The sequence below is a fragment of the Chionomys nivalis genome, chromosome 16, assembly GCF_950005125.1.
Source record: "Chionomys nivalis chromosome 16, mChiNiv1.1, whole genome shotgun sequence".
NCBI lineage: Eukaryota > Metazoa > Chordata > Mammalia > Rodentia > Cricetidae > Chionomys > Chionomys nivalis.
This window is the reverse complement of record NC_080101.1, coordinates 16,237,237-16,256,811: the sequence shown is the minus strand read 5'-3', so window position 1 is coordinate 16,256,811 and position 19,575 is coordinate 16,237,237. Positions and strand designations below refer to the sequence as shown.

General features: G+C 41.2%; 1 protein-coding gene across 3 annotated transcripts in view; it reads right to left on the bottom strand.

The window, feature by feature from the left end:
- Tmem245 (transmembrane protein 245) overlaps positions 1 to 19,575 on the bottom strand; it is a 77,027-nt gene that overhangs the window by 31,145 nt on the left and 26,307 nt on the right. Inside the window, exons 6-12 of one of the 3 annotated variants that reach the window (XM_057790486.1) lie at positions 17,722 to 17,891; positions 16,717 to 16,740; positions 11,266 to 11,370; positions 6,755 to 6,837; positions 5,175 to 5,265; positions 3,384 to 3,482; positions 1,462 to 1,593 (exon numbers count right to left, since the gene is read on the bottom strand). In XM_057790486.1, the coding sequence (XP_057646469.1) occupies positions 1,462 to 1,593; positions 3,384 to 3,482; positions 5,175 to 5,265; positions 6,755 to 6,837; positions 11,266 to 11,370; positions 16,717 to 16,740; positions 17,722 to 17,891 (704 nt within the window). Of the gene's footprint in view, positions 1 to 283; positions 320 to 1,461; positions 1,594 to 3,383; positions 3,483 to 5,174; positions 5,266 to 6,754; positions 6,838 to 11,265; positions 11,371 to 16,716; positions 16,741 to 17,721; positions 17,892 to 19,575 lie in introns of all 3 variants that reach the window. The other 2 variants (XM_057790489.1, XM_057790488.1) reach the window with 2 other exon arrangements.

The window sequence follows — 19,575 nt, the reverse complement described above, 5'->3', positions numbered from 1 at the left end:
CGAACTCACAGAGATCCGCCTGCCTCTGCCTCCCAAGTGCTGGGATTAAAGGCGTGCGCCACCACCGCCCGGCAAGTCCCCATTACTTAATTAAGTAAATTATTAATTAAAACATAAAAACGAAAGACGTCAATTTTTCAGATTTCACTCCAGATTGTGAAGCACCTCAGGCGAGCGAGAGAAAAGGCAGCGGTGAGCGCAGGGAGGTGGCTGAGGGAGCTGTGAGAAACCCAAGACAAGTGTCAGAAAGACTGAAGGGCTTGTAAGAAAGTCACATCGTTACCTTCATCTTCCATATTTGGAAGCCAAAAGATAATATCTAAAATGGCAAAACAAGAAAGAGCAACATAAACATCAGTTTAGCAATCCAGAGGAAAACACCAGAGAAGACTGTCCTGCAGCCAGCAGACAGCAGTCCCAGGTGCAGCGTGTGGAGACACAGAAGGTCCTGCTTCCAGCTATGTCAGATTGCTTCGCTCAGCTGAAATTCCTTAAAACTTAGTACTGTGGCCTCAATTCATTTTAATTTGATGAAAGTCACACATATATTCACAAGAAAAATCTTCTCTGTGAAAAGTCACATGCCAAGATACCCAACAAAATCGGCTCTGGGAACAGAAAGGAGGTAATCAGCACTCAGCAATGGTGTAAGGGTGCAAGGTGGACGAAGCACGGTGAGAGTTGGGAAGCCAACAGTCTAAGCCTTGACAGTCTGTGATGGTCTGAACAGGAATGACCCCCACAGAGTCATGTATTTGAATGCTTGGCCCATAAGGAGCGGCACTATTAGGAGATGCGGCTTTGTTGGAATAGGTGTGGCCTTGTTGAAAGAAGTGTGTCACTGTGGAAGTGGGCTTTGAGGTTTTATATGCTCAAGTGTGGCACACAGTGTTCATTCTGCTGCCTGTATGCAAGTCAAGATGTAGAACTCTCAACTCCTTCTCCAGCACCATGTCTGCCTACACACTGCCAAGCTTCCTATGATGACGATAATGGACTAAGTCTCTGAACTGTGAGCCACCCCAAGTAAATGTTTCCTTTATAGGAGTTGCTGTGGTCATGGTATGGCTTCACAGCAATAGAAACCCTAAGACACAGTCAATCCCGCTAATGGAACTGGACCCCTAGTTTTAGATGTCAAGGGCTTTACCAACCAGAAAAACACAAGTCTATTTCTAATGGTCCAGCTAAGAACATTCTGGTGATCCTGGGGGACGAGGACACCCATCTAAGACCCCAAGTTCATGTGTTCCCCGATTCAGCATCTCTTCGGTATTCTCACCAGGCCTGGGGAGCCAGACTTGAGGACTGCAGCTTCTGGGTGGCTTCCCAGTTTAAAGTTCTCAAAGCCTGTACATTTCTCTGTATTCCAGACAGGGCAGCCGAGGAGACTGATACAAGAAAAGTCGGAATTACAGCTTTCTTCCCAAGTTCAGTTCAACAATAACTACTATGTCTTACCGAAAGAAATGTTTCAATGTTCTCATGAACGAAGGAGGCAATGTCTTGCCAGTCCAGAATGTCTCCCAGCCAGCTGTTCTGACGATTAACATGCATCTTGTGCCCTTTGTGCCTTCCAGAATGTGTCACGTTCTGTGGAACAAAGCCAGTGACATGCCAAATCTTAATGCATCCAAAAGATTAATGTCTCTTTTGTTTGATACCTGCTTATACACACTTCAGCAAGTACTCACCTATGAAAATCCTTACAGATTTAAGCTATTAAGTAAGGGTTCACCTAAAGACTGGAAGTGCAGGATTTCTGCATTCGCATTCTAGGTACTGTGTCTAGCATGATGTACATGGTTCCCTCCTGGTTTTGAACTCACAATACTCCTCCATGTGCACAGCACCCAAAGAGTTCACATATATCTTCTTTATTTCCTTCTGCACCTCCACCTTTTCTTAGTTTCCTACCGTCACCTTTTTCTCCTTTCTCAATCATCTACACAAGGTAAGAGCGGAGAGAGAAGAGACTATTTCAGAGGATCAAACATGGGGCGGGGGGGGGGGTCGTCAAATTTGTCTGTTTCTCTGTCTGAAAGAAATTTACACAGGCAGGAAACACTGAATTTGAAAGGAAAATGAATAAACAAAATGAGGTTAAGAATGAGAAGCAAGCTCTCAATATTTCGTGTGCCCACCTTGAATGTGACTCTCACACTGTGAGAGCATGAAAGAGAACCCGCCACTCTCCCATGTACAGATCTGTGCTCAAGAATCCAGCACTCCAACAACAATGGGGCTCAAATAGGGGGACAAGAAAAGCTACATGCTAAGAAGCTCCAGAGTGACCACAGGAAACTAGTAAGATCTTCCTAATTGCTTAGCTCCTCTGAGAGAATCAAAAAGAAAATACTTCATCTCGTACACCACTATTAGCTTTAACACTCAGTCTTCACCACCAAGGCGATACTAGTCCCTCCTCTCCTCTCAGGGCAAGACTCACTGTGAAACACATCACTAAGCAAGAAGCTGGAACCTAGCTACCCTCCTCTCACACGTTCTTCTTGGGAAAAACAGTACTTCTGCCCCACTGTTCCTAGAACACGGCCCTGAGCAGCCCACCAGACCTGGCATACACAGAATTGCTTCCCAAGTCATTGCTAAGCTTAGTGGTAGCTGTACTTGTTCTACCATAAACCTAAAGTAAGAGTACCTAAAGCTGGCTGGAAATAAACTCTAAACTTTAGATCCATTTCTGTCTCCTCAAAGAAAAAGGCTTCCACTGTCTAGAATTCACATGCCCCTAACAGGAGCCACTAGCCACACAGAGCTACCAAAATGTGGCTCGCACTAAATGTGAGCTGTGCTGCTGGTGTAAAGTGCACACTATAGAGTTCAAAGACTTTGCTGTTTTAGGCATATAAAATATCAAATTTGTTTTTATTAGGTATATACTGAAATGGCAGTGGGAACACTGAATTAAATGAAATATATTATTAAAAATTGTCATCTTTCTTTAGTCATTTAATATTTTTGTCTGTGTTTAGTTATTTAATGCAGCTACTAGACAGATTAGTGTCATACAAGTGGCTTGCAGAAGCTTGGGGTGCAGCTCGGTGGCAGGTCTTGTGCTTATTAACACATGAGAGCCTGGGTTCAATCCCCATCACCAGAAGTACATAAACAGATACGGCCTGCATTACACCTGCCCTGTCCCGAGCTACTGCAGAGGAGTAGTTATGTTATGAGCAAAGGATGAAAGGCTTATACCCCAGAGAGACTAAACACCAATGGAAGCTGACAAAGGCTTAAATTCTCACTGCCGGAAAGTTAAAGTAAAGGAAATTCCAAATTTAATAAAATTCCATATTCAATTAGTCTATACAGCAAAACGATGTTATTAGTTACTGTGGAAATTCTTAGCTAAAAGAACTCACCTTTACAAACCAAGAGTGATACAGTCTGTCCCACAGTTCTAGAACTTGCTTCTCAATCACAGCTGTATTGTTCACCTTATCTCCTAGAATTTTGTGAAGCTAGGAAAAAAGACAGGTATAATCTGATTAATATTTAAGTAACAATTCAGTATGATTGATACATACATGCTGAGTCTTTATTTGTCCTAAATCTTAAAAATCTTTAGTCATATTATAATATTTTCTAAAAGATGCTTCCATGTTCTAGTGAATTCTCCATCTTCTTTCTCATCCTCCCACTTCTCCTCCTTTTAGGTCTCAGGGTATAAGAGAACAATACAAATGCTTAATGACCTATCTGACCTTACCTACCCAGAGGAAAACCTTTTCCCTGCAAGCCTACAGCTCATCTGTAATGTTTACATCTTGCATTACTCCTGTATTATTAAGGGTTACTGTAAAACTCTTACAGAAAACTTAGAATCTTACACACAAGCACAAATCTTTCCAAGTCAGCTGAGACAGGCCAGGACTGGAAGGACAGGCTTCTGGGAACCTGACCGGAGCAGTACAGCTTACAGACACTGTAGAATTTCATCCTATTTCCTTATTAGAACCATATTTAAAGATCCAAAGAAACAGATCAGTAGGAGATCATTTGCCTAGCATGTGCAGAACATTTGGTTTAATCCTTAGCATAGGCAAAAAAAAAATTTTCAAAGACTATTTTATTTTTGTATGTGTATGTAGTGGGCAGGGATAAGGACACACGCACACATGGGTGTGGAAACCAAAGGTGGATACAAGGCATCCCCCTCAGTCACTCTCCTTTTAGGGAGTCTTAATAAACCTGGAGTCACCAGTTTAAACTAGACAGGCTTGTCAGTAAGGCCAGAGATCCTCCTGCCTCTACCTTCCAGCACTGGGATTACACAGCTCACTGCCACGTGTGTGTACACTGGTTTCTTCTTTTGTTCTTTTGTTTTGGAGACTGGGTCTCTCTTATTCGTAGTCTAGCTGGCCTCCAACGCAGAGATACACCTACTTCTGCTTCCAGAATACCAGGATTAAAGGTGTGGATTGGGCTTTATTTACATGGGTGCGGGGGATCAAACTCAGGTCCTCATGCTTACACTTCAAGAACAATCTCTATAGTCCCAAAACTATTTTAAAAGACAAGCATTAGTTTGTAGTTTTATTTTCTTAAAACAATTAAGCTTTCCTTCTGGGTTTATTTCAAGCACCACCTAAAAGCACTTACTCTAGTTCCGGCCAGACATACACTGACAGAAAGAAACAAGGATTTAGAGTCAGTCACCAGTGAGGACCAAATATACCATGCGGCTGTGAGGATCTGCTGAGCCTGCCCAGCCTGTTTTCTCATCTGGAAGGCACGTAAACTAGCTCAAAGTACTACAGGAAGCTTAGAATGCTAAATGAACCTAGAAACTGCCAAGCACAGTAAGCAGCAAATACAGGATTCAACATGTTTGCACCAGTTCTTTTTTCCTCCACAAAGTCTTATTTAATCACTCGAGTTCTGTGATCATCCCATCCTAAAGCACAAATAAATCAGATCTATCTTGAAAGAAACAGTCAACTTCTCAAGACTGCTTAGCCCATAAGCACTGTTCAGTGTGATATTCTAAGAGTTTCATTCTACTTTATGGTTCTTGTCCACCTGTAGATGCAAATGCATTTCAAAAATGGAAATTGCTCCAAAGAGAATCTTTGCATATCCTCTATCAAAGGAAGAAGTTGCTCTGCAAAAATCCTGCTCACAGAAAGGAATGAGGAAGGTTCATTCCTTACCTTGTGGGTTATCCATTCCCGTCCATACTGATATACATTGTTAGCAGCAGAATTAAGGGCTCTTTGGACCACCTGAGCTTCAGGAAGCCAACTGATAGAAAAGACAGAAAGAGAAAATGGAAAAAGCCCATTTTTGGTATATTCTTCTAACAATGCTTTGAACTAAAGCTACCAATAACAAATTATTGATCAATCACTAACACAGAGAACATCTGATACCTAGGCCTGATGATGTCCAGTATTTCCTCACTTCCTTGCCTTGTCGAATGGTAATGTATATCCTGTGACATTATATGCTGGGCGCATGTATAATGTGTTTCTGATTTTGATTTTTACAAGAGGATTACAGTTAAAGAGATTCCCATGTGTCTCAGAAGAGACTTTGGACTTTGAAACAAGTTTGAGACTGTTATATACTATGAAGACTTTTGAAATTGGACTGAATGTATATTTTGCATTAGATGTGGCTATAAGCCTCTTCATAAGAGTTGCCATGGTCATGGTGTCTCTTCATAGCAATAGAAACCCTAACTAAGACACCTGCCTAGTCAGACAGGGGACATGAATCTAGAGCACTGAGATATTCAACATCTGACAAGATTCTGAAAGTGTGGGTCATGGACAACTAGTACCCAACCTGCTTGGGAACTTGTTAGAGAGGAAAATGCTTGAGCCCAATCCCAGATCTACTGAAAAGAAATTGTGTACCCTAAGAAGTCCTGCAGGTGTCTGAGACCCACAGGTCTAAGGAAGTGTAAAACTAAGGAAGAATCCAGAAATTAAGAGGCTAAACTAATTTTTCCCATCTTTTACCCACTGATCTTTCGATATGGAGTCTCTTCACAAAGCTCCAGCCACACTGAGAACTGCAAGGTTCCCATATACTAGATACTGGTATCCACAAGTTTAATAGCTCTGGCTCCAATTACCCACGATTCACACGGAAAGATCAAAGCAATAGTATCTATGTGCTTATTTTTCTAAGGTTCAAGTATGATGCGTGCTACCAAGCTGGTTCATGGAAAAGAATCAGTGCACTATTACAGTCAACAGCCTCAATTCTTAGCAGCTTCATGGATGTGTATGTATAAGATGATCATACCGAGGGGAAGGATATGGGAGGCGGTGGCGGGGAAGAGACAGAAATCTTTAATAAATAAATAAATTAATAAAAAAAAAAGATGATCATACCGAGAAGCTGATTGTTGCTAATAGCCACAAAAGTCAAGATGTCTAGAAAACGTTTTTTCATAAAGAGAAAAAAAAAATAAACAGAAAATGTCAGGCATGGGGATATGTGCCTGCAATTTTGTTATTTGGGAGTTTGAGGAAAGAGTGTCTGAGTGTTAGGTCAGTTAGGTCAGTCTGACCTTCAGAGTAACAGGAGAAACTGTCCCTAATCTTAAGCCTACTTAAGCCTAATCTTAAACCTACTCCCTACACTATTCTAGTTTATCAAAGCTTTGGCAAACTGTATCTCTTCTTTTCCAGTGTAGCTACATCAATGAACACTGTTCTGCGCACCCAGACGCTGAAACTAGGTCATCCAAGGGTATCCTTTTTCAAAACAGTAGTCTTACTTTGCCCACTCAGGGTGATTTGCTAGAGTTTCATTAATCAGATTGCTTGTGACTTCAATCATATGTACACTTTCTTGATGTACCTGTAATATAAGTAAAAAGAGAAAAAAAATCAGTAAGTAATAAACCTGATTTAAAATATCTTTTTCTACTCTGATAAAATGAAATAATTATATATCTTGGTTTTATGAATTTAGAAGTGGCACTTACAAGTTGTTATACACAATGTCCTATGATATACACTGAAAGATATACATATATACCTTCCCTGTTTTCAAGAAGCTCAACAATCTGCCTTAAAAAAAAACAAACCTCAAATACTTAACTCATAGACATAATAGACAAAGCATCTAGTTCACACGTATATACATAAGTACAAATTATGTGCATGCTTATGTGTTTTAATATGCAATACCAAAACTGTGAACTAATACAGTAACTGTGCATGGTGAGATACACAGACAAGAAAACCACCGCTATCTTCTGTGCAGTTCTGCATATAGAAAAGCCATTGGGAACAAAAACTGAACTTGCCTTGTTGTGATGGTTTGAATAACAATGGCCCCATAGGTTCGTATGTTCAAATGCTCAGTCATCAGGGAGAGAACTACTTGGAAGGATTAGGTGTGGCCTTGTTAGAAGTGTGTCACTGGGGGGTGGGCTTTGGGGTTTTAAAAACCTACACCAGATTTAGGCTGTCTTCCTGCTACCTGTGGAACAGGATGTAGCTCTCAGCTACCCAGCACCATGTCTGCCCGCATGCTGCCATGCTCCCCGCCATAATGAAAAAGAACTAATCCTCTTAAACTTGTAATCAAACCCCCAATTAAGTGCTTTCCTCTGAAAGAGTTGCTTTGATCCTGCTCTATCTTCACAACAATAGAACAATGACTAAGATACTTGCCCAATAACTAACAAAATGAGGGGTATAAAGACAGGATACACCAAGTTTTCTTTACCACTTTAGTTCACCTAAACTATAGACTTTTTAGGAGTTGTAGTTTCTATTTAACATATCTAAAACCTAAATCTTTAATCAATATAACTTACTTCAAGGTAATACTGACTTACACCCACTTCCCCAACCCTTTCTTCGTGCTGTGGCATACCAAGACACATAACATATACGAATAGCTCATCTTTACAGCAAAGGTCTAGAACAATGTACCACAGGTTTTCATTACATTGTTACAGTATTTAAACAAACTAAAAGAACACAGAAATACAAGAAACTTTTCCATATGCCCGTGTGCTTTCCCACTCCCGCCTATGGAACCAAGGTATCTGTGCTGTCCTTCTCTTTGGAAGCCACCTTTCGCTTTGTGTCTGTCGTAGAGATAAGGTCTTGCTATGAGGCTCCGGCTGGGTGACAGCTGTGCTCCTTACATTGTAGCTTTCCTTACAGTTCACATCTGCCACCAATGAATTCTCTGTTGAATTTATCTGGAAATGGTTCTCCTTTGCCTTTATTTTTTATGAAAGGGAAGAGAATCAGGTGGGAACTGAAGCCAGTGTCTTGGGCACACTGACCACATGCTAGGCAACACAGCCATTCTTCAGCTCCTTAACCTTTAAAGAACAGTTTCGCTAAACAAAAAATTCTTGGTTGTCAGGCTTATTGCTCTACACCTTTAACTCCATCACTTTGTTTTTTGGTATGACTTCTCAGTAAGAAAACTTTTAGCAATTGTTTTGTTCCCTGGTGTGTGACATGGCTACTTCCTTCAAGAGTTTCTTTTTATCTCTGGCTTTGAACAGCTTCACTAGGATGACTGTGTCTGTGTTCATTCTGAGGTTTGTTGAAATCTTTTGAACAAGTTGCTCTGTATCTATCACGAGATGTTTTCAATCATTTTTTCTTCTAATCATTGTTTGTACCTTTTTGCCTTCCTCTTCCCAGCTCTTACATGCCAGCTGCATGCTACCAGCATGTTTGCTTGCACCTCTGAGCTCCTGGTCACCTCCAGCTAGACTTCACCATAATTTCACAGCTACAACTGACAATGTTTTCCGGAGAGCTGTGAGCAAATACTTAAGCACTCCAGACAGAACACTGACAACAAACAAAAGAAAGTATTCCACTCAAGTCTAGCTCAGTCAACCTGCAAGTTTAACTCAAACTGCTCAGACATGCAGGTGAGGAGTTACCTACAAGAGAATGGGCGACTATACAGGTAACTTTAGCACCAAAGGGAAAAGTCACACCCCCGACCCAGTCACTAACATCTTAAGGAGTCCCCGCGCCATTGGACAGCTGCATTGTGAGTCCGGTAGTTGTTCTGATTTCAGAACAGTAATGGTCATGCCATGCCTGAAGGATGACATTCCAGAACAGACACCAAGAACACAGGCAGCAAGAACAAAGTAGACGAATGAGGATGCACCAGACACTCAGAGAACAACTCCTTCCGAAAAAGACGCACAGTTTTGCCATAAAATAGTTCCAAGTCAACACGACTCGAGGAATTACCTGGTCGTTCATCTGCAAATGGCTTTAAGTGGCATTGATAAGAACTTGATACTGTTTTATTCTTGTTTTTGGTAGAGAGGAAATCACAAAATAGTTTCAGTCTACTGTTGTCCCTAGGATATAGTGCCAAGGTCAAAACCAAAAGGATTTTCTGACAAAGTAGATGTGTGCTCAAAGCAGAAGGTACACTGAAGACTGACCCTGCAGCTCTTCAGTGAGTTAGAAGAATAGAGTTGTCACTTACTAGAACAGAAAGGCTATGAGAAGAACAGCTTCTGATGTGGCATTTGAGGTACCTGTTAGACACTCAAGTGAATACTATCTTGGTATTCCAGAAAATGACAGACTTTTATCAAAAGAAGATAAGCCATAAACCTCCCTTAAAAGTTCAGTCCAGCTAAATCATAGACAAGAAAGAAATGCTTCAATATCCATGAATGAAGCTGAGGGAAGCAAAAACTCACTGCGGCACAGAATAAAGAAAGAAAAGAATTTGACAGATGGGCAGGATTGAGATGGGAAGACCCCATGTGAAGAAACAGAAGAACAAAAGAACAGAAAGTGAAACAGCCAGCAGAGGAAAGATCTCTCTGCGCAGCACTAGAGGACTGCAGCTAAAACATGACAAAACACAGGAAGGGCTCGTGTCTCTACATGTACATGAAGTGACAACACGTGACTGCTGCCTAAAGAGCAGACAGGAGCAGCACACGTGCCAGAAGAGACGGAAGTTGGCAGAGTGGGCTGTCGGGGGCAAAAGTAAATAAACCACGATGGGCCTGACTGAAGAAGAGAATTTCTGGGTGGAGACAGCCCATGGCAAGCACAATGCAATACTTCAGCAAACTGCTGCCATTAGATCATCTACTGGCGACAGTTACTAACGAGTCTATGCGGACTGTTAGATACCCATGATTTCAGGTACGCTTCACAATCTTCTGAAAACAGAACACCAAAATCTGGAAGTGGAGTCAAGTAGATTCAGATAAATAAAGATAAAAATTCACTGAAAGAGTGGGAGAAACTGCCCTCAGCACAGCACAGCACTGTGAAGATAAAACGCAGCTGTGCTCTGGGGATGCCTTTCTCCATGAGAAAGGAAACAATTGGAAATAGGAGACACAACGTAAGCTGGAAGAATCTGAAAAGCAAAACAATAAAGACCCTATGTGAGCTGCCATGTGTTCCTAGTGAGACCTCTCTCCTCCCCATGAGAAGAGTTAAATGGCCTCAGCCTTCTGAGGGTCTCCTATGGGTGTGGCCATCCCACGGCCAGATGACAGCATTTCAAAACAGACAACAAAAGCACAGGCAGCAAGGACGAAAACAGGTGCGTGGACCTGCGCAGACTTAAGTGCTCCACAGGAGACCAGGGGCAGAGCTGAAGCAGAGATTCTGAAGGTAGGTGCAGAGCACAGCTGTACGTGGAGGCACTCAGAAGACCGAGGCAGGAGTTGGAGGCTGGTGTCTGCAGTGCCGGCAGAAGGCATCCAGGGATAAGGAAGGTGAGAACATTGCACTAACCAGCTTAGGGGTCATGAGAATCGTTCAGAAACCACCTATGTTTAAGGCGGCCAAGAGGATGGGAAGGATTATTTTCAGAATACTTTTTTTCTGAAGGTTTGATGACAAAATAAAATGTGTGCAAAGGAGTTTTATAAGAAAATCATACTAGGGGGCTGGAGAGATGGCTCAGAGGTTAAGAGCACTGACTGCTCTTCCAGAGGACCTGAGTTCAATTCCCAGCAACCACATGGTGGATCACAACCATCTATAATGAGATCTGGTGCCTCTTCTGGTGTATATATGTTAACAGAACATTGTATGCATAATAAATAAATCTTTAAAAAAAAAAAAGAAAATCATACTAGGCATACCCGCAACAAAATTATTAATAAATAAAATGGAAATACTTTAGTGGGTAGAGGTACTCTGACAAGTCAAATAACATTTTGCATTCGCTTCTGGTAGCTTCTTCTGCATACGCAACTCTAGAAACAAAGCCTTTGTTACAACAAGGTAGCCAGGTGGTGTACTTTACCTTTGCAGTCAGGAGAAGGGCTAAAAGAAGGGTTCCGATTACTAGCAAGAATATGATGAAAATGCTAATAATTTTATCTAACATCTTCTCCAACCAGATGATCATCTGCATGGAAATGAAAAAGAAAAATTACTTATCTTCAAAGTACCACTTAATAAACACTTGTATGTACTAAATACCACAAATCCCAGATATTCAGCATTGCAAAGCAAACTAAACCATAATGATTAAAGCAGTAAAAGCTATAGGCAAATTAACTTTAGAAAATTAACTAATAGCATTAATTGGTGCTGTTATGTGGCAAGTTCATTGTCATAGCTTTGAGAAGGCAGACAACCAGAATATTATCTACATGCACTCCTGAATTCTCACTGTGCTACATCCACATTTCAATCTCTAATTTGTGAGACCTGGTAAATACATTCTAAACCAAATGATGACAGTCTTGTCTCATGAAGCTGTTTTATCACTTAACCAACGCAAGTGGCTTTAGAGAAAGCATGTGCTCCTTGTGATGGCCATCTCTTAAAATAGGAGAAAAGACAGAGAGCAATTAATTCCAAATGCATTTTACTTTCATTGCATCAGAGTGATAAAGACAGTAATCTTTATCACTGATGCATGTAATGTTAAGGCAATAATAAATAGAAAATTCAGAGTAATGGCTCCCAGATACCAGGTTTTGGGAAGTGGATGCAGTTCTAATGAGATGGACAGTAGATGAATAGTTTTTTTGGTTTTTATTTGTTTTGTTTTAAATGAATGTGCTATGAAGGCTTTTAGATTTTAGAAAAAGTTAAATATATGTGTTTATTTACTGAGGAGGTGCACACAGGTGTCAGGGAGTGAGTATGGCGACAGGAAGACAATGTTTAACAACAGGTTCTCTCCTTCCATCATGTGGCTTTCACAGACTGAACTCGGGTCACTACACTTGGTGGAAGATAGCTTTACCTGCTGAACCATATTGCCAGCCCCAGGACTTTTAGATTTTAGATATTTCACAATGAAATGCTTTTTAAAGTCCTGCTATTCCACTAGAAGTTTCTATTCTATTGAAAACATAAGTTTTATGACACAATATAATTCAATATAATTAAATTCAATATAGTAGCTGTTCTTTGACTAATAATTAAAATTATGTTCTTCTTAAAATGTTATTTGATATTCTATCTTCGCTAGAACTTCTCACCTTTTACATTTTAACACATTTCGTGTACAGAATATGCAATGACAGACTTCTACACTTCCTACCATGCAAAGCCACCATTTAAAATTCAAAGTCAGACTTGATTAGACCAGTATTGCTAATGTGCCACACTGCAGCCCTCAACCCAAGCATGAGCTGTAATACTGCTAAGTGTTTCCTAATTTAAATTGAAACTATGCTCTCTACACAGTGAGCAACATTTTCTTTTTTAAAAAACCACCGCAACTTTTACATTTATTTCTTCAAAAGTTGAATTCTTCATATGTCTTCCATGAAGAACAGCGCCTTCGTTTAGTGCCATAGTGAACTCAGACACAAAAAGTTAATCTATGATGTTGACACTCAGCTTCAAACACAAGTTAAGCTTCAGTGCATGCTACCAAAGCATCAGAGACAATGCAGAAATTAAAACAAAGGACAAGTTTCTAAGATATGGAAGGTCAGGCGTCTTACTCTAAAGGTAAGCTTGAAAATCAATGAACTGAGACGTTTGCCATAAGGAAGTAGCTGGACTCTAGTTCCTTGAGGCAGCTCCCCAAGGAAAGGGCTGCCTCATTCCTTTCTACAGCCCCCCAAACCCAGGAAACCAGGAGTATAGGTTGTATAAGAAACACAAAGTGATTCAGAGTTACTACCAGATTTGTTTCCATGAGTAAGTTTCTGAAAGTAATATAGGAAGCACCCTTAAAAGCACATTTTTAAATTAAAATAATCTACTGAGAAAGGACGGAACCCTAACCTCCTATCAGGTATCAATAGCATACAAACCACAGGATTCCACAAATATGCCCACCAATTACAAAAATCAGACTTCATAGTTTCAAGCTAGAGTAGATCTTCACGGATCCAACTCTGTCAGAAATTGGTACAAAGTACTTGCTTAAGACTTTGGAGACTCTTGTTGTTTCCAACCTGCCACACACTGAAAGGTGCTTTGCAGAGGACCTGTTCAGTTCCCAGCACCAACATGGCAGCTCAACTGTCTTCAACTCCACTTCCAGAGGATGTGATGCTCTCTTCTGGCTCCCAGGGCACCAGGCATACATGTATACATACATGTACACAGTGCAATACACACATACATACGTATGTACATATGTAATGGGTAAAACACTCATACACATTTCAAACGAGCAAGCAATCAGGACAGAGGAAAAGAAGCAACTGCTGAGCGCATGAGTGAACAAGAGCAAAGAGAAAGACAGAGGAAGACGGGGTCTCTATGAAAATGCTAGGTGCTTTCTTTCCCAGGAGCTGATCTTCCCCATGCTCACAGAGAGCAAAGCCAAATAAACTGGGCTGTGGAACACACATGGTCTCTATGAATTGTTCCAGTCTTTCTAGGCAATGACCAATTAGTAACCTTTAAGGTTTTGTTTTTAAAAGAAGAGGAACCATTTTAAAATGGTGTGCTAAATATTTCAGATACGAAAAGATGCATTTTAAAAACTTAATTACACTAGTCCTACTCTAAAACTTCTAACACAACTGGCTTTATCAAGTTATTAAGAAATATCAGAAGCATGGTAGCACACACCTTTAATCCCAGCACTCAGGAGGCAGAGGAAGGTGGATCTCTGTAAGTTTGAGGCCAACCTGGTCTACAGAGCAAATTCCAGGACAGCCAAGACTGTTACACAGAGAAACCCTGTCTCAAAAAACAGAAGAAAAAAATAAAAACAAAAACAAATATCCTTGTGCATTTCTCTAGAACACACACAGACATGCAGACTGCATCCCAACTACACACTGATGCTTTGAACACACTACACAAAATGAAAGACAGCAGTTACCTGCTCCCTTAGGAATCTTAAAACTAACACTGTTTTTCAGCTATATATTAGGTTTATAAATTGGGTTTCTAACTCATTTAGTCCATTGAGAGTCGATCAAATAAAACAATGAATTTAATTCTTCTTTCTACCTTATCTTGAGGAAAATTCATTTCAATACACACCAACTAGGGAAAAATACATAATCACTTTATTTTGATTAAAGATAATAAAATGTGTATTATACTCTCTATATATATTCTAACTAGATATCTAGATAAATATAGATAGATGATAGATAGATAGATAGATAGATAGATAGACAGACAGACAGACAGACAGACAGACAGACAGACAGACAGACAGGATTATACTCACCTCCTGACACTACCTAGGCTTATAGGAAACAAGGGAATAGGCAACCATGTAGATATAGAATGAAGTATATAATATATTTTACACATTGCTTACTTGTAATCCGTTTAAAAACTTTAGGTATTGTCAAGTCTCCCCATTTCTTCACTTCAATGGGGTTGGGGGAGCAAATTCTAATCTCCATATTTACAAGTCCAGATATTTGGCTCTAGTAGTGTATGACAGCTTGCCATGCTCAAGGTCTGAATTTGACCCACAGCACCACAAAAACAAATACTGAATAAGTTAATAAATATGAGTAAGTAAACAAAATACGAAAAGACGTGACTTTGGTGTAATTCCCCATCTTTAAGGTCTGTTACAGTATTTTTACTGAACCTAACTAAGTCTTGTGTTTAAATAGAAAGCACATAAATGATGCCACCTCTTGCAAACTGGTCCTAAGGATTTTTTTTTTTGGTTTTTCGAGACAGGGTTTCTCTGTGGTTTTGGAGCCTGTCCTGGAACTAGCTCTTGTAGACCAGGCTGGTCTCGAACTCACATAGATCCGCCTGCCTCTGCCTCCCGAGTGCTGGGATTAAAGGCGTGCGCCACCACCACCCGGCTGGTCCTAAGGATTTGAAAGCCAGTCAAACACTATTCTGTCGTGACTAAACATCAGAGGCACAGCATTCCTCATAAGTAGGCCAGCATTAGGAATTTGTATGAAATGTGCCTACCACAGTGCCATACCAAATCATGGAGAGCAGTTCCTACAGACAACTTCAGGACTAATGAAACACAAAGCTAGATGTTAGAGGCCATGGCTACAGGATTCATTTTTTTTTTTTTTTTGATTTTTCATGACAGGGTTTCTCCGTAGCTTTTGGTTCCTGTCCTAGAACTAGCTCTTGAAGACCAGGCTGGCCTCGAACTAACAAGAGATCCGCCTGCCTCTGCCTCCCAAGTGCTGGGATTAAAGGCATGCGCCACCACCGCCTGGCTTACAGGATTCTTAAATAGAAAAAAAAGAAAGGGAAAGAGGAAAGGAGGAAAGGAGGGAGGGAGGGAGGGAGGGAGGGAGGGAGGGAGGGAGGGAGGGAGGGAGGAAGGAAGGAAGGAAGGAAGGAAGGAAGGAAGGAAGGAAGGAAGGAAGGAAGGAAGGAGAGGAAAATCTGTTTCTGGGATACTGGATTCACAGTTAATTTTTGTCACCTTGACACAAGCTAGAGTCATTTGAGAAGAGGGAACCTCAATTAAGAAAATGCCCCACCCAGACTGGTTTATGGGGAAGCCTATGGAGCATTTTCTTAATTTATAATTGATGTGGGAGGGCCCAGCCCACTGTGGGCGGTACCACCCATGGGCAGGTGGTCCTAAGTTGTATAAATAAGCAAGCTGAGCAAGTCAGGAGGAGCAAACCAGGAAGCAGTATTTCTCCATGATGGACTATTATTGAGACATGCAAGCTGAAATAGATCCTTTCCTCCCCAAGTTGTGATTTATCAAAATAAAAGCCCAAGCTTTGACAATTTGTTTAAAAAAAAAAAAAAAAAAAAGACAAATTCAACAAGTGTTTTACAGATTTGTCAGTTTTTAAAAGTTCCTGTGTCATTTATAGAAAAATAAGAAAAATACAGAGTTTTCTTCCTCTACCATAACCATAGCTTAATGTGTTTCACAAACCAAAGGTACCTACAGCTGGGTGTGGTGGGAGATGTCCACAATGCTAGCACTCGGGAGACTGAAGCAGGAGGATAGAAGCCAGGCTAGACTACAGAGCAAGACTCAAAGAAAAAAGAGAAAGAGACCAGAGTCATCCCATTAATGAGGAAAGGCAAAGAGATCGATTCTATGGACAGAAGTGCTATGAGACATAACTTCTTAAATACTTGAACAAAGGGGTCCATTCACATCTAAGAGTTTGTGGAAGTTTCAGAAAATGACTCTATGGCAGAATTCATATTTCACGACCTTCCATAGCTTATAGTTAGAATTTTAAAAACAAATCTTAGTTTGACATGTGGACAAAAACACAGAATGAGAAAGAAGATGCTGAGGGGTGGGGCAGGGTATAAAATCCAGTAGTGAAAACCACACCCACATGTTTATTACCTTCTTATTTAGCCAGTGCCAGAGCTGGAGGACAGGGGAGGTGAGAGAAGATAAGAACAGTGGGATATCATTAGAGAATGCAACAACAGCAGGAGAGAAAGTCTCTAAGAGCAGGGAGGAGGCTGTCGGGAAAGGAGAGGAAGGAACAGTGCATCACAGGGCTTGACACGATGCTGTTTTCCAGTCAGGATGGTGGACTGACAACCGCAAGCGTTCCTGTAGCACCTGTGCAGCCACAGCCCCTCCTGTGCAGAGCCTCTGCACAGCCAGTCCCTCTACCTATAGTGCCTGCCTATGCTCAGTCAGCTCTGCCGACTGTCCCTGGGCAACCAATGGCATTCTCACACTGTGCTCCCACCATGTCACAGGGATGCTTCTCTATACAAACTGTGGTCATAGCTGAATACATCAGACACATAAGATCTTGCTTATATTAACTCATCAAACACAACCACATTATGAGGTAAGTGTTATCGTACCCACTTTGTTAACAATGAAACCAAGGCACAGAGAAGTTAAGCCATCTGTCCAAGGTCACAGGGCTAGTAAATAACCAAAGTGGGAGCCAAAGGTGGAGTGTGGGCTTAACTACGAAGTTCTCAGAAATTACCAATCTGGGCAGTAAGTCAAGCTTCTGTTTCTGGGGGTCCAGGACTGGTTAAGCTGTCCTGTAACTCAGCACAGTATTTGACAAACAAGAATCACTCCAAAATATCCCTGCTCTGAGCCACCATCTCATTACCTAGACTTAAACAAGTCGCTTCTCTCTGGGTTTCACTCTGGTCCTTAGCAAGAGAAGTCAATCTAGATGCTCTCTCCTTTAACAAGAAAAATAACTACAATTGTATTTCATTTAAGTGCGCCCTATCTCATATGAACCATAATTCTAAGCTTTAAAGTTTCATGGAGAATTAGATACGAAGTACATTATTAACATGCTATGAAATAGATCATTTCAAGCCATGGAACACATAAAATCCACTGAAGCAGCCAATCACACAATACCTTGCTATCAACTTTTAGTAAGAACTTTCCAAGTCCGATAATTGGCCATGGTGCTAACGCCTCCTGCCGCTCCTTCAGGAAGCACTCGACAACCTGCCACCACGCGCGGCAGCGTTTCTCCAGGAAGCCCACCACTCCGAAGTGAATCACCAGCTTTTTAATTATCCAGACTACAGAGAAGAAACAAACACAAAGGACACAGATTTCAAAGCAGAACATGAAAAAGTTCCTTAGTTTCCATTCTAAATAGCAAAACCAGTACTAAAACAAGATCATACAGGAAAGGAAAGAGGAGGATCACAGGTATTTTAAACTAGCCAAGTGTCTTAGTTGGGGTTTTTACTGCTGTGAAGATAGCATTAATTGGGGATGGCTTACAGTTTCAGAGGTTTAGTTCATTACCATCATGGTGGGAAGCATGGTGGTTTGTAGACATGGTGCTGGAGAAGGAGCTGAGAGTTCTTCAACTCAATCCATAGGCCGCAGAAAGAGGCTGAGACTCACAAGATGTGGCATGAGCTTCTGAGACCTCAAAGCCTGCCCCCACTGACACACTTCCTCCAACAATGCCACACCCACTTCCACAAGGCCACACCTCCTTACAGTGCCACTTCCTTTGAGTCAAGCATTCAAACACACGACTCTATGGGGGCCATTCCTATTCAAACCATCACACCAGGTACACTTTCAGGTAAGCCCCACTAGCTAAACATCAGCTTCTTTTTGGAGCTGAATCCCAGGGTCAGTCAGGGTCCACTGTCTAGCCTACAAACATCATGAACTACAATGGCCTTCATAGCTTCCCTCTTCTTAAGGAACACTGGGTCCGACATTTACTGACTTCCTTGGCTATTACAGCTGCTCTTTATACCACAGGGGCTTTATACCACTGCTTTTTCAACTGTGCTCCCGTTTCCTCACATGATGCTGCTCTGTGCAACCTCTCTACTCAGCAGATAAGCAAACTGTTAACGCCAACTAAGAAGAGGCCAGAAGGCTGCTCATTAATGAGGTGGACCTATGTAGTTGTCTCTCTCCACTATAACGTCTCTAACTCCTGGGACCAATATTCTTAAGCCCAACCTTGTAATTTGCAGGGCCAGTGTGGTGGTTTGAATGAGAATGGATCCCATAGGCTTATAGATTTGAATGTTTGATCCCCAGTTAGTAGAACTGTTTGGGAAGGATTAAAGGTGTGGCCTTATTGGAGGAAGTAGACACTAGCAGTATGCTTTAACACTTCCAAAGTCCATGCCATACCCAGATTGTACACTGTGTGTTGTGTGTGCCTGCCTGTCTCTCTGCCTCACAGCTGTTCTCTAACATGTAAGCGCTCAGCTACTACTCCAGCTCCACGACTGCCTTCTTACTGCCATGCTCCTCACCATGCAGGCCATGGACTCCAGCCCTCTGGAACGATGATGAGCCTCTAACTAATGTTCTCTTTTGTAAGCTGCCTTGGTCATGGTGTTGTGTTGCAGCAAGAAAAAAGTCAAAGACTCAGAATGACATAACAGTTCAAAAATTCTTTAGGTTTTTGGGTGTTTTGCTTTGTTTTCATAGGTTTTGAAACAGGGTCTTTCTATGTATCCCTGGCTGTCCTGGAATTCTCTAGGGCTCTTGCAGAGGACATGGGCACATGTGGCTTACAAGTGTCTGAAACTCAAGTTCCAGAGAATCTAATACCCTTTTTGGGCCTCTACAGGCACACATAGGCAGGCAAACACTCATATACATGAAATAAAAATAAATATTTTTCTCATGACCTAAGTACAACATACAACTATTTTAAGATGGCTATAAAATTATGTCAAATATTAAAATCCCATGGCAAGAAAAGGAGAAAAAAAATTC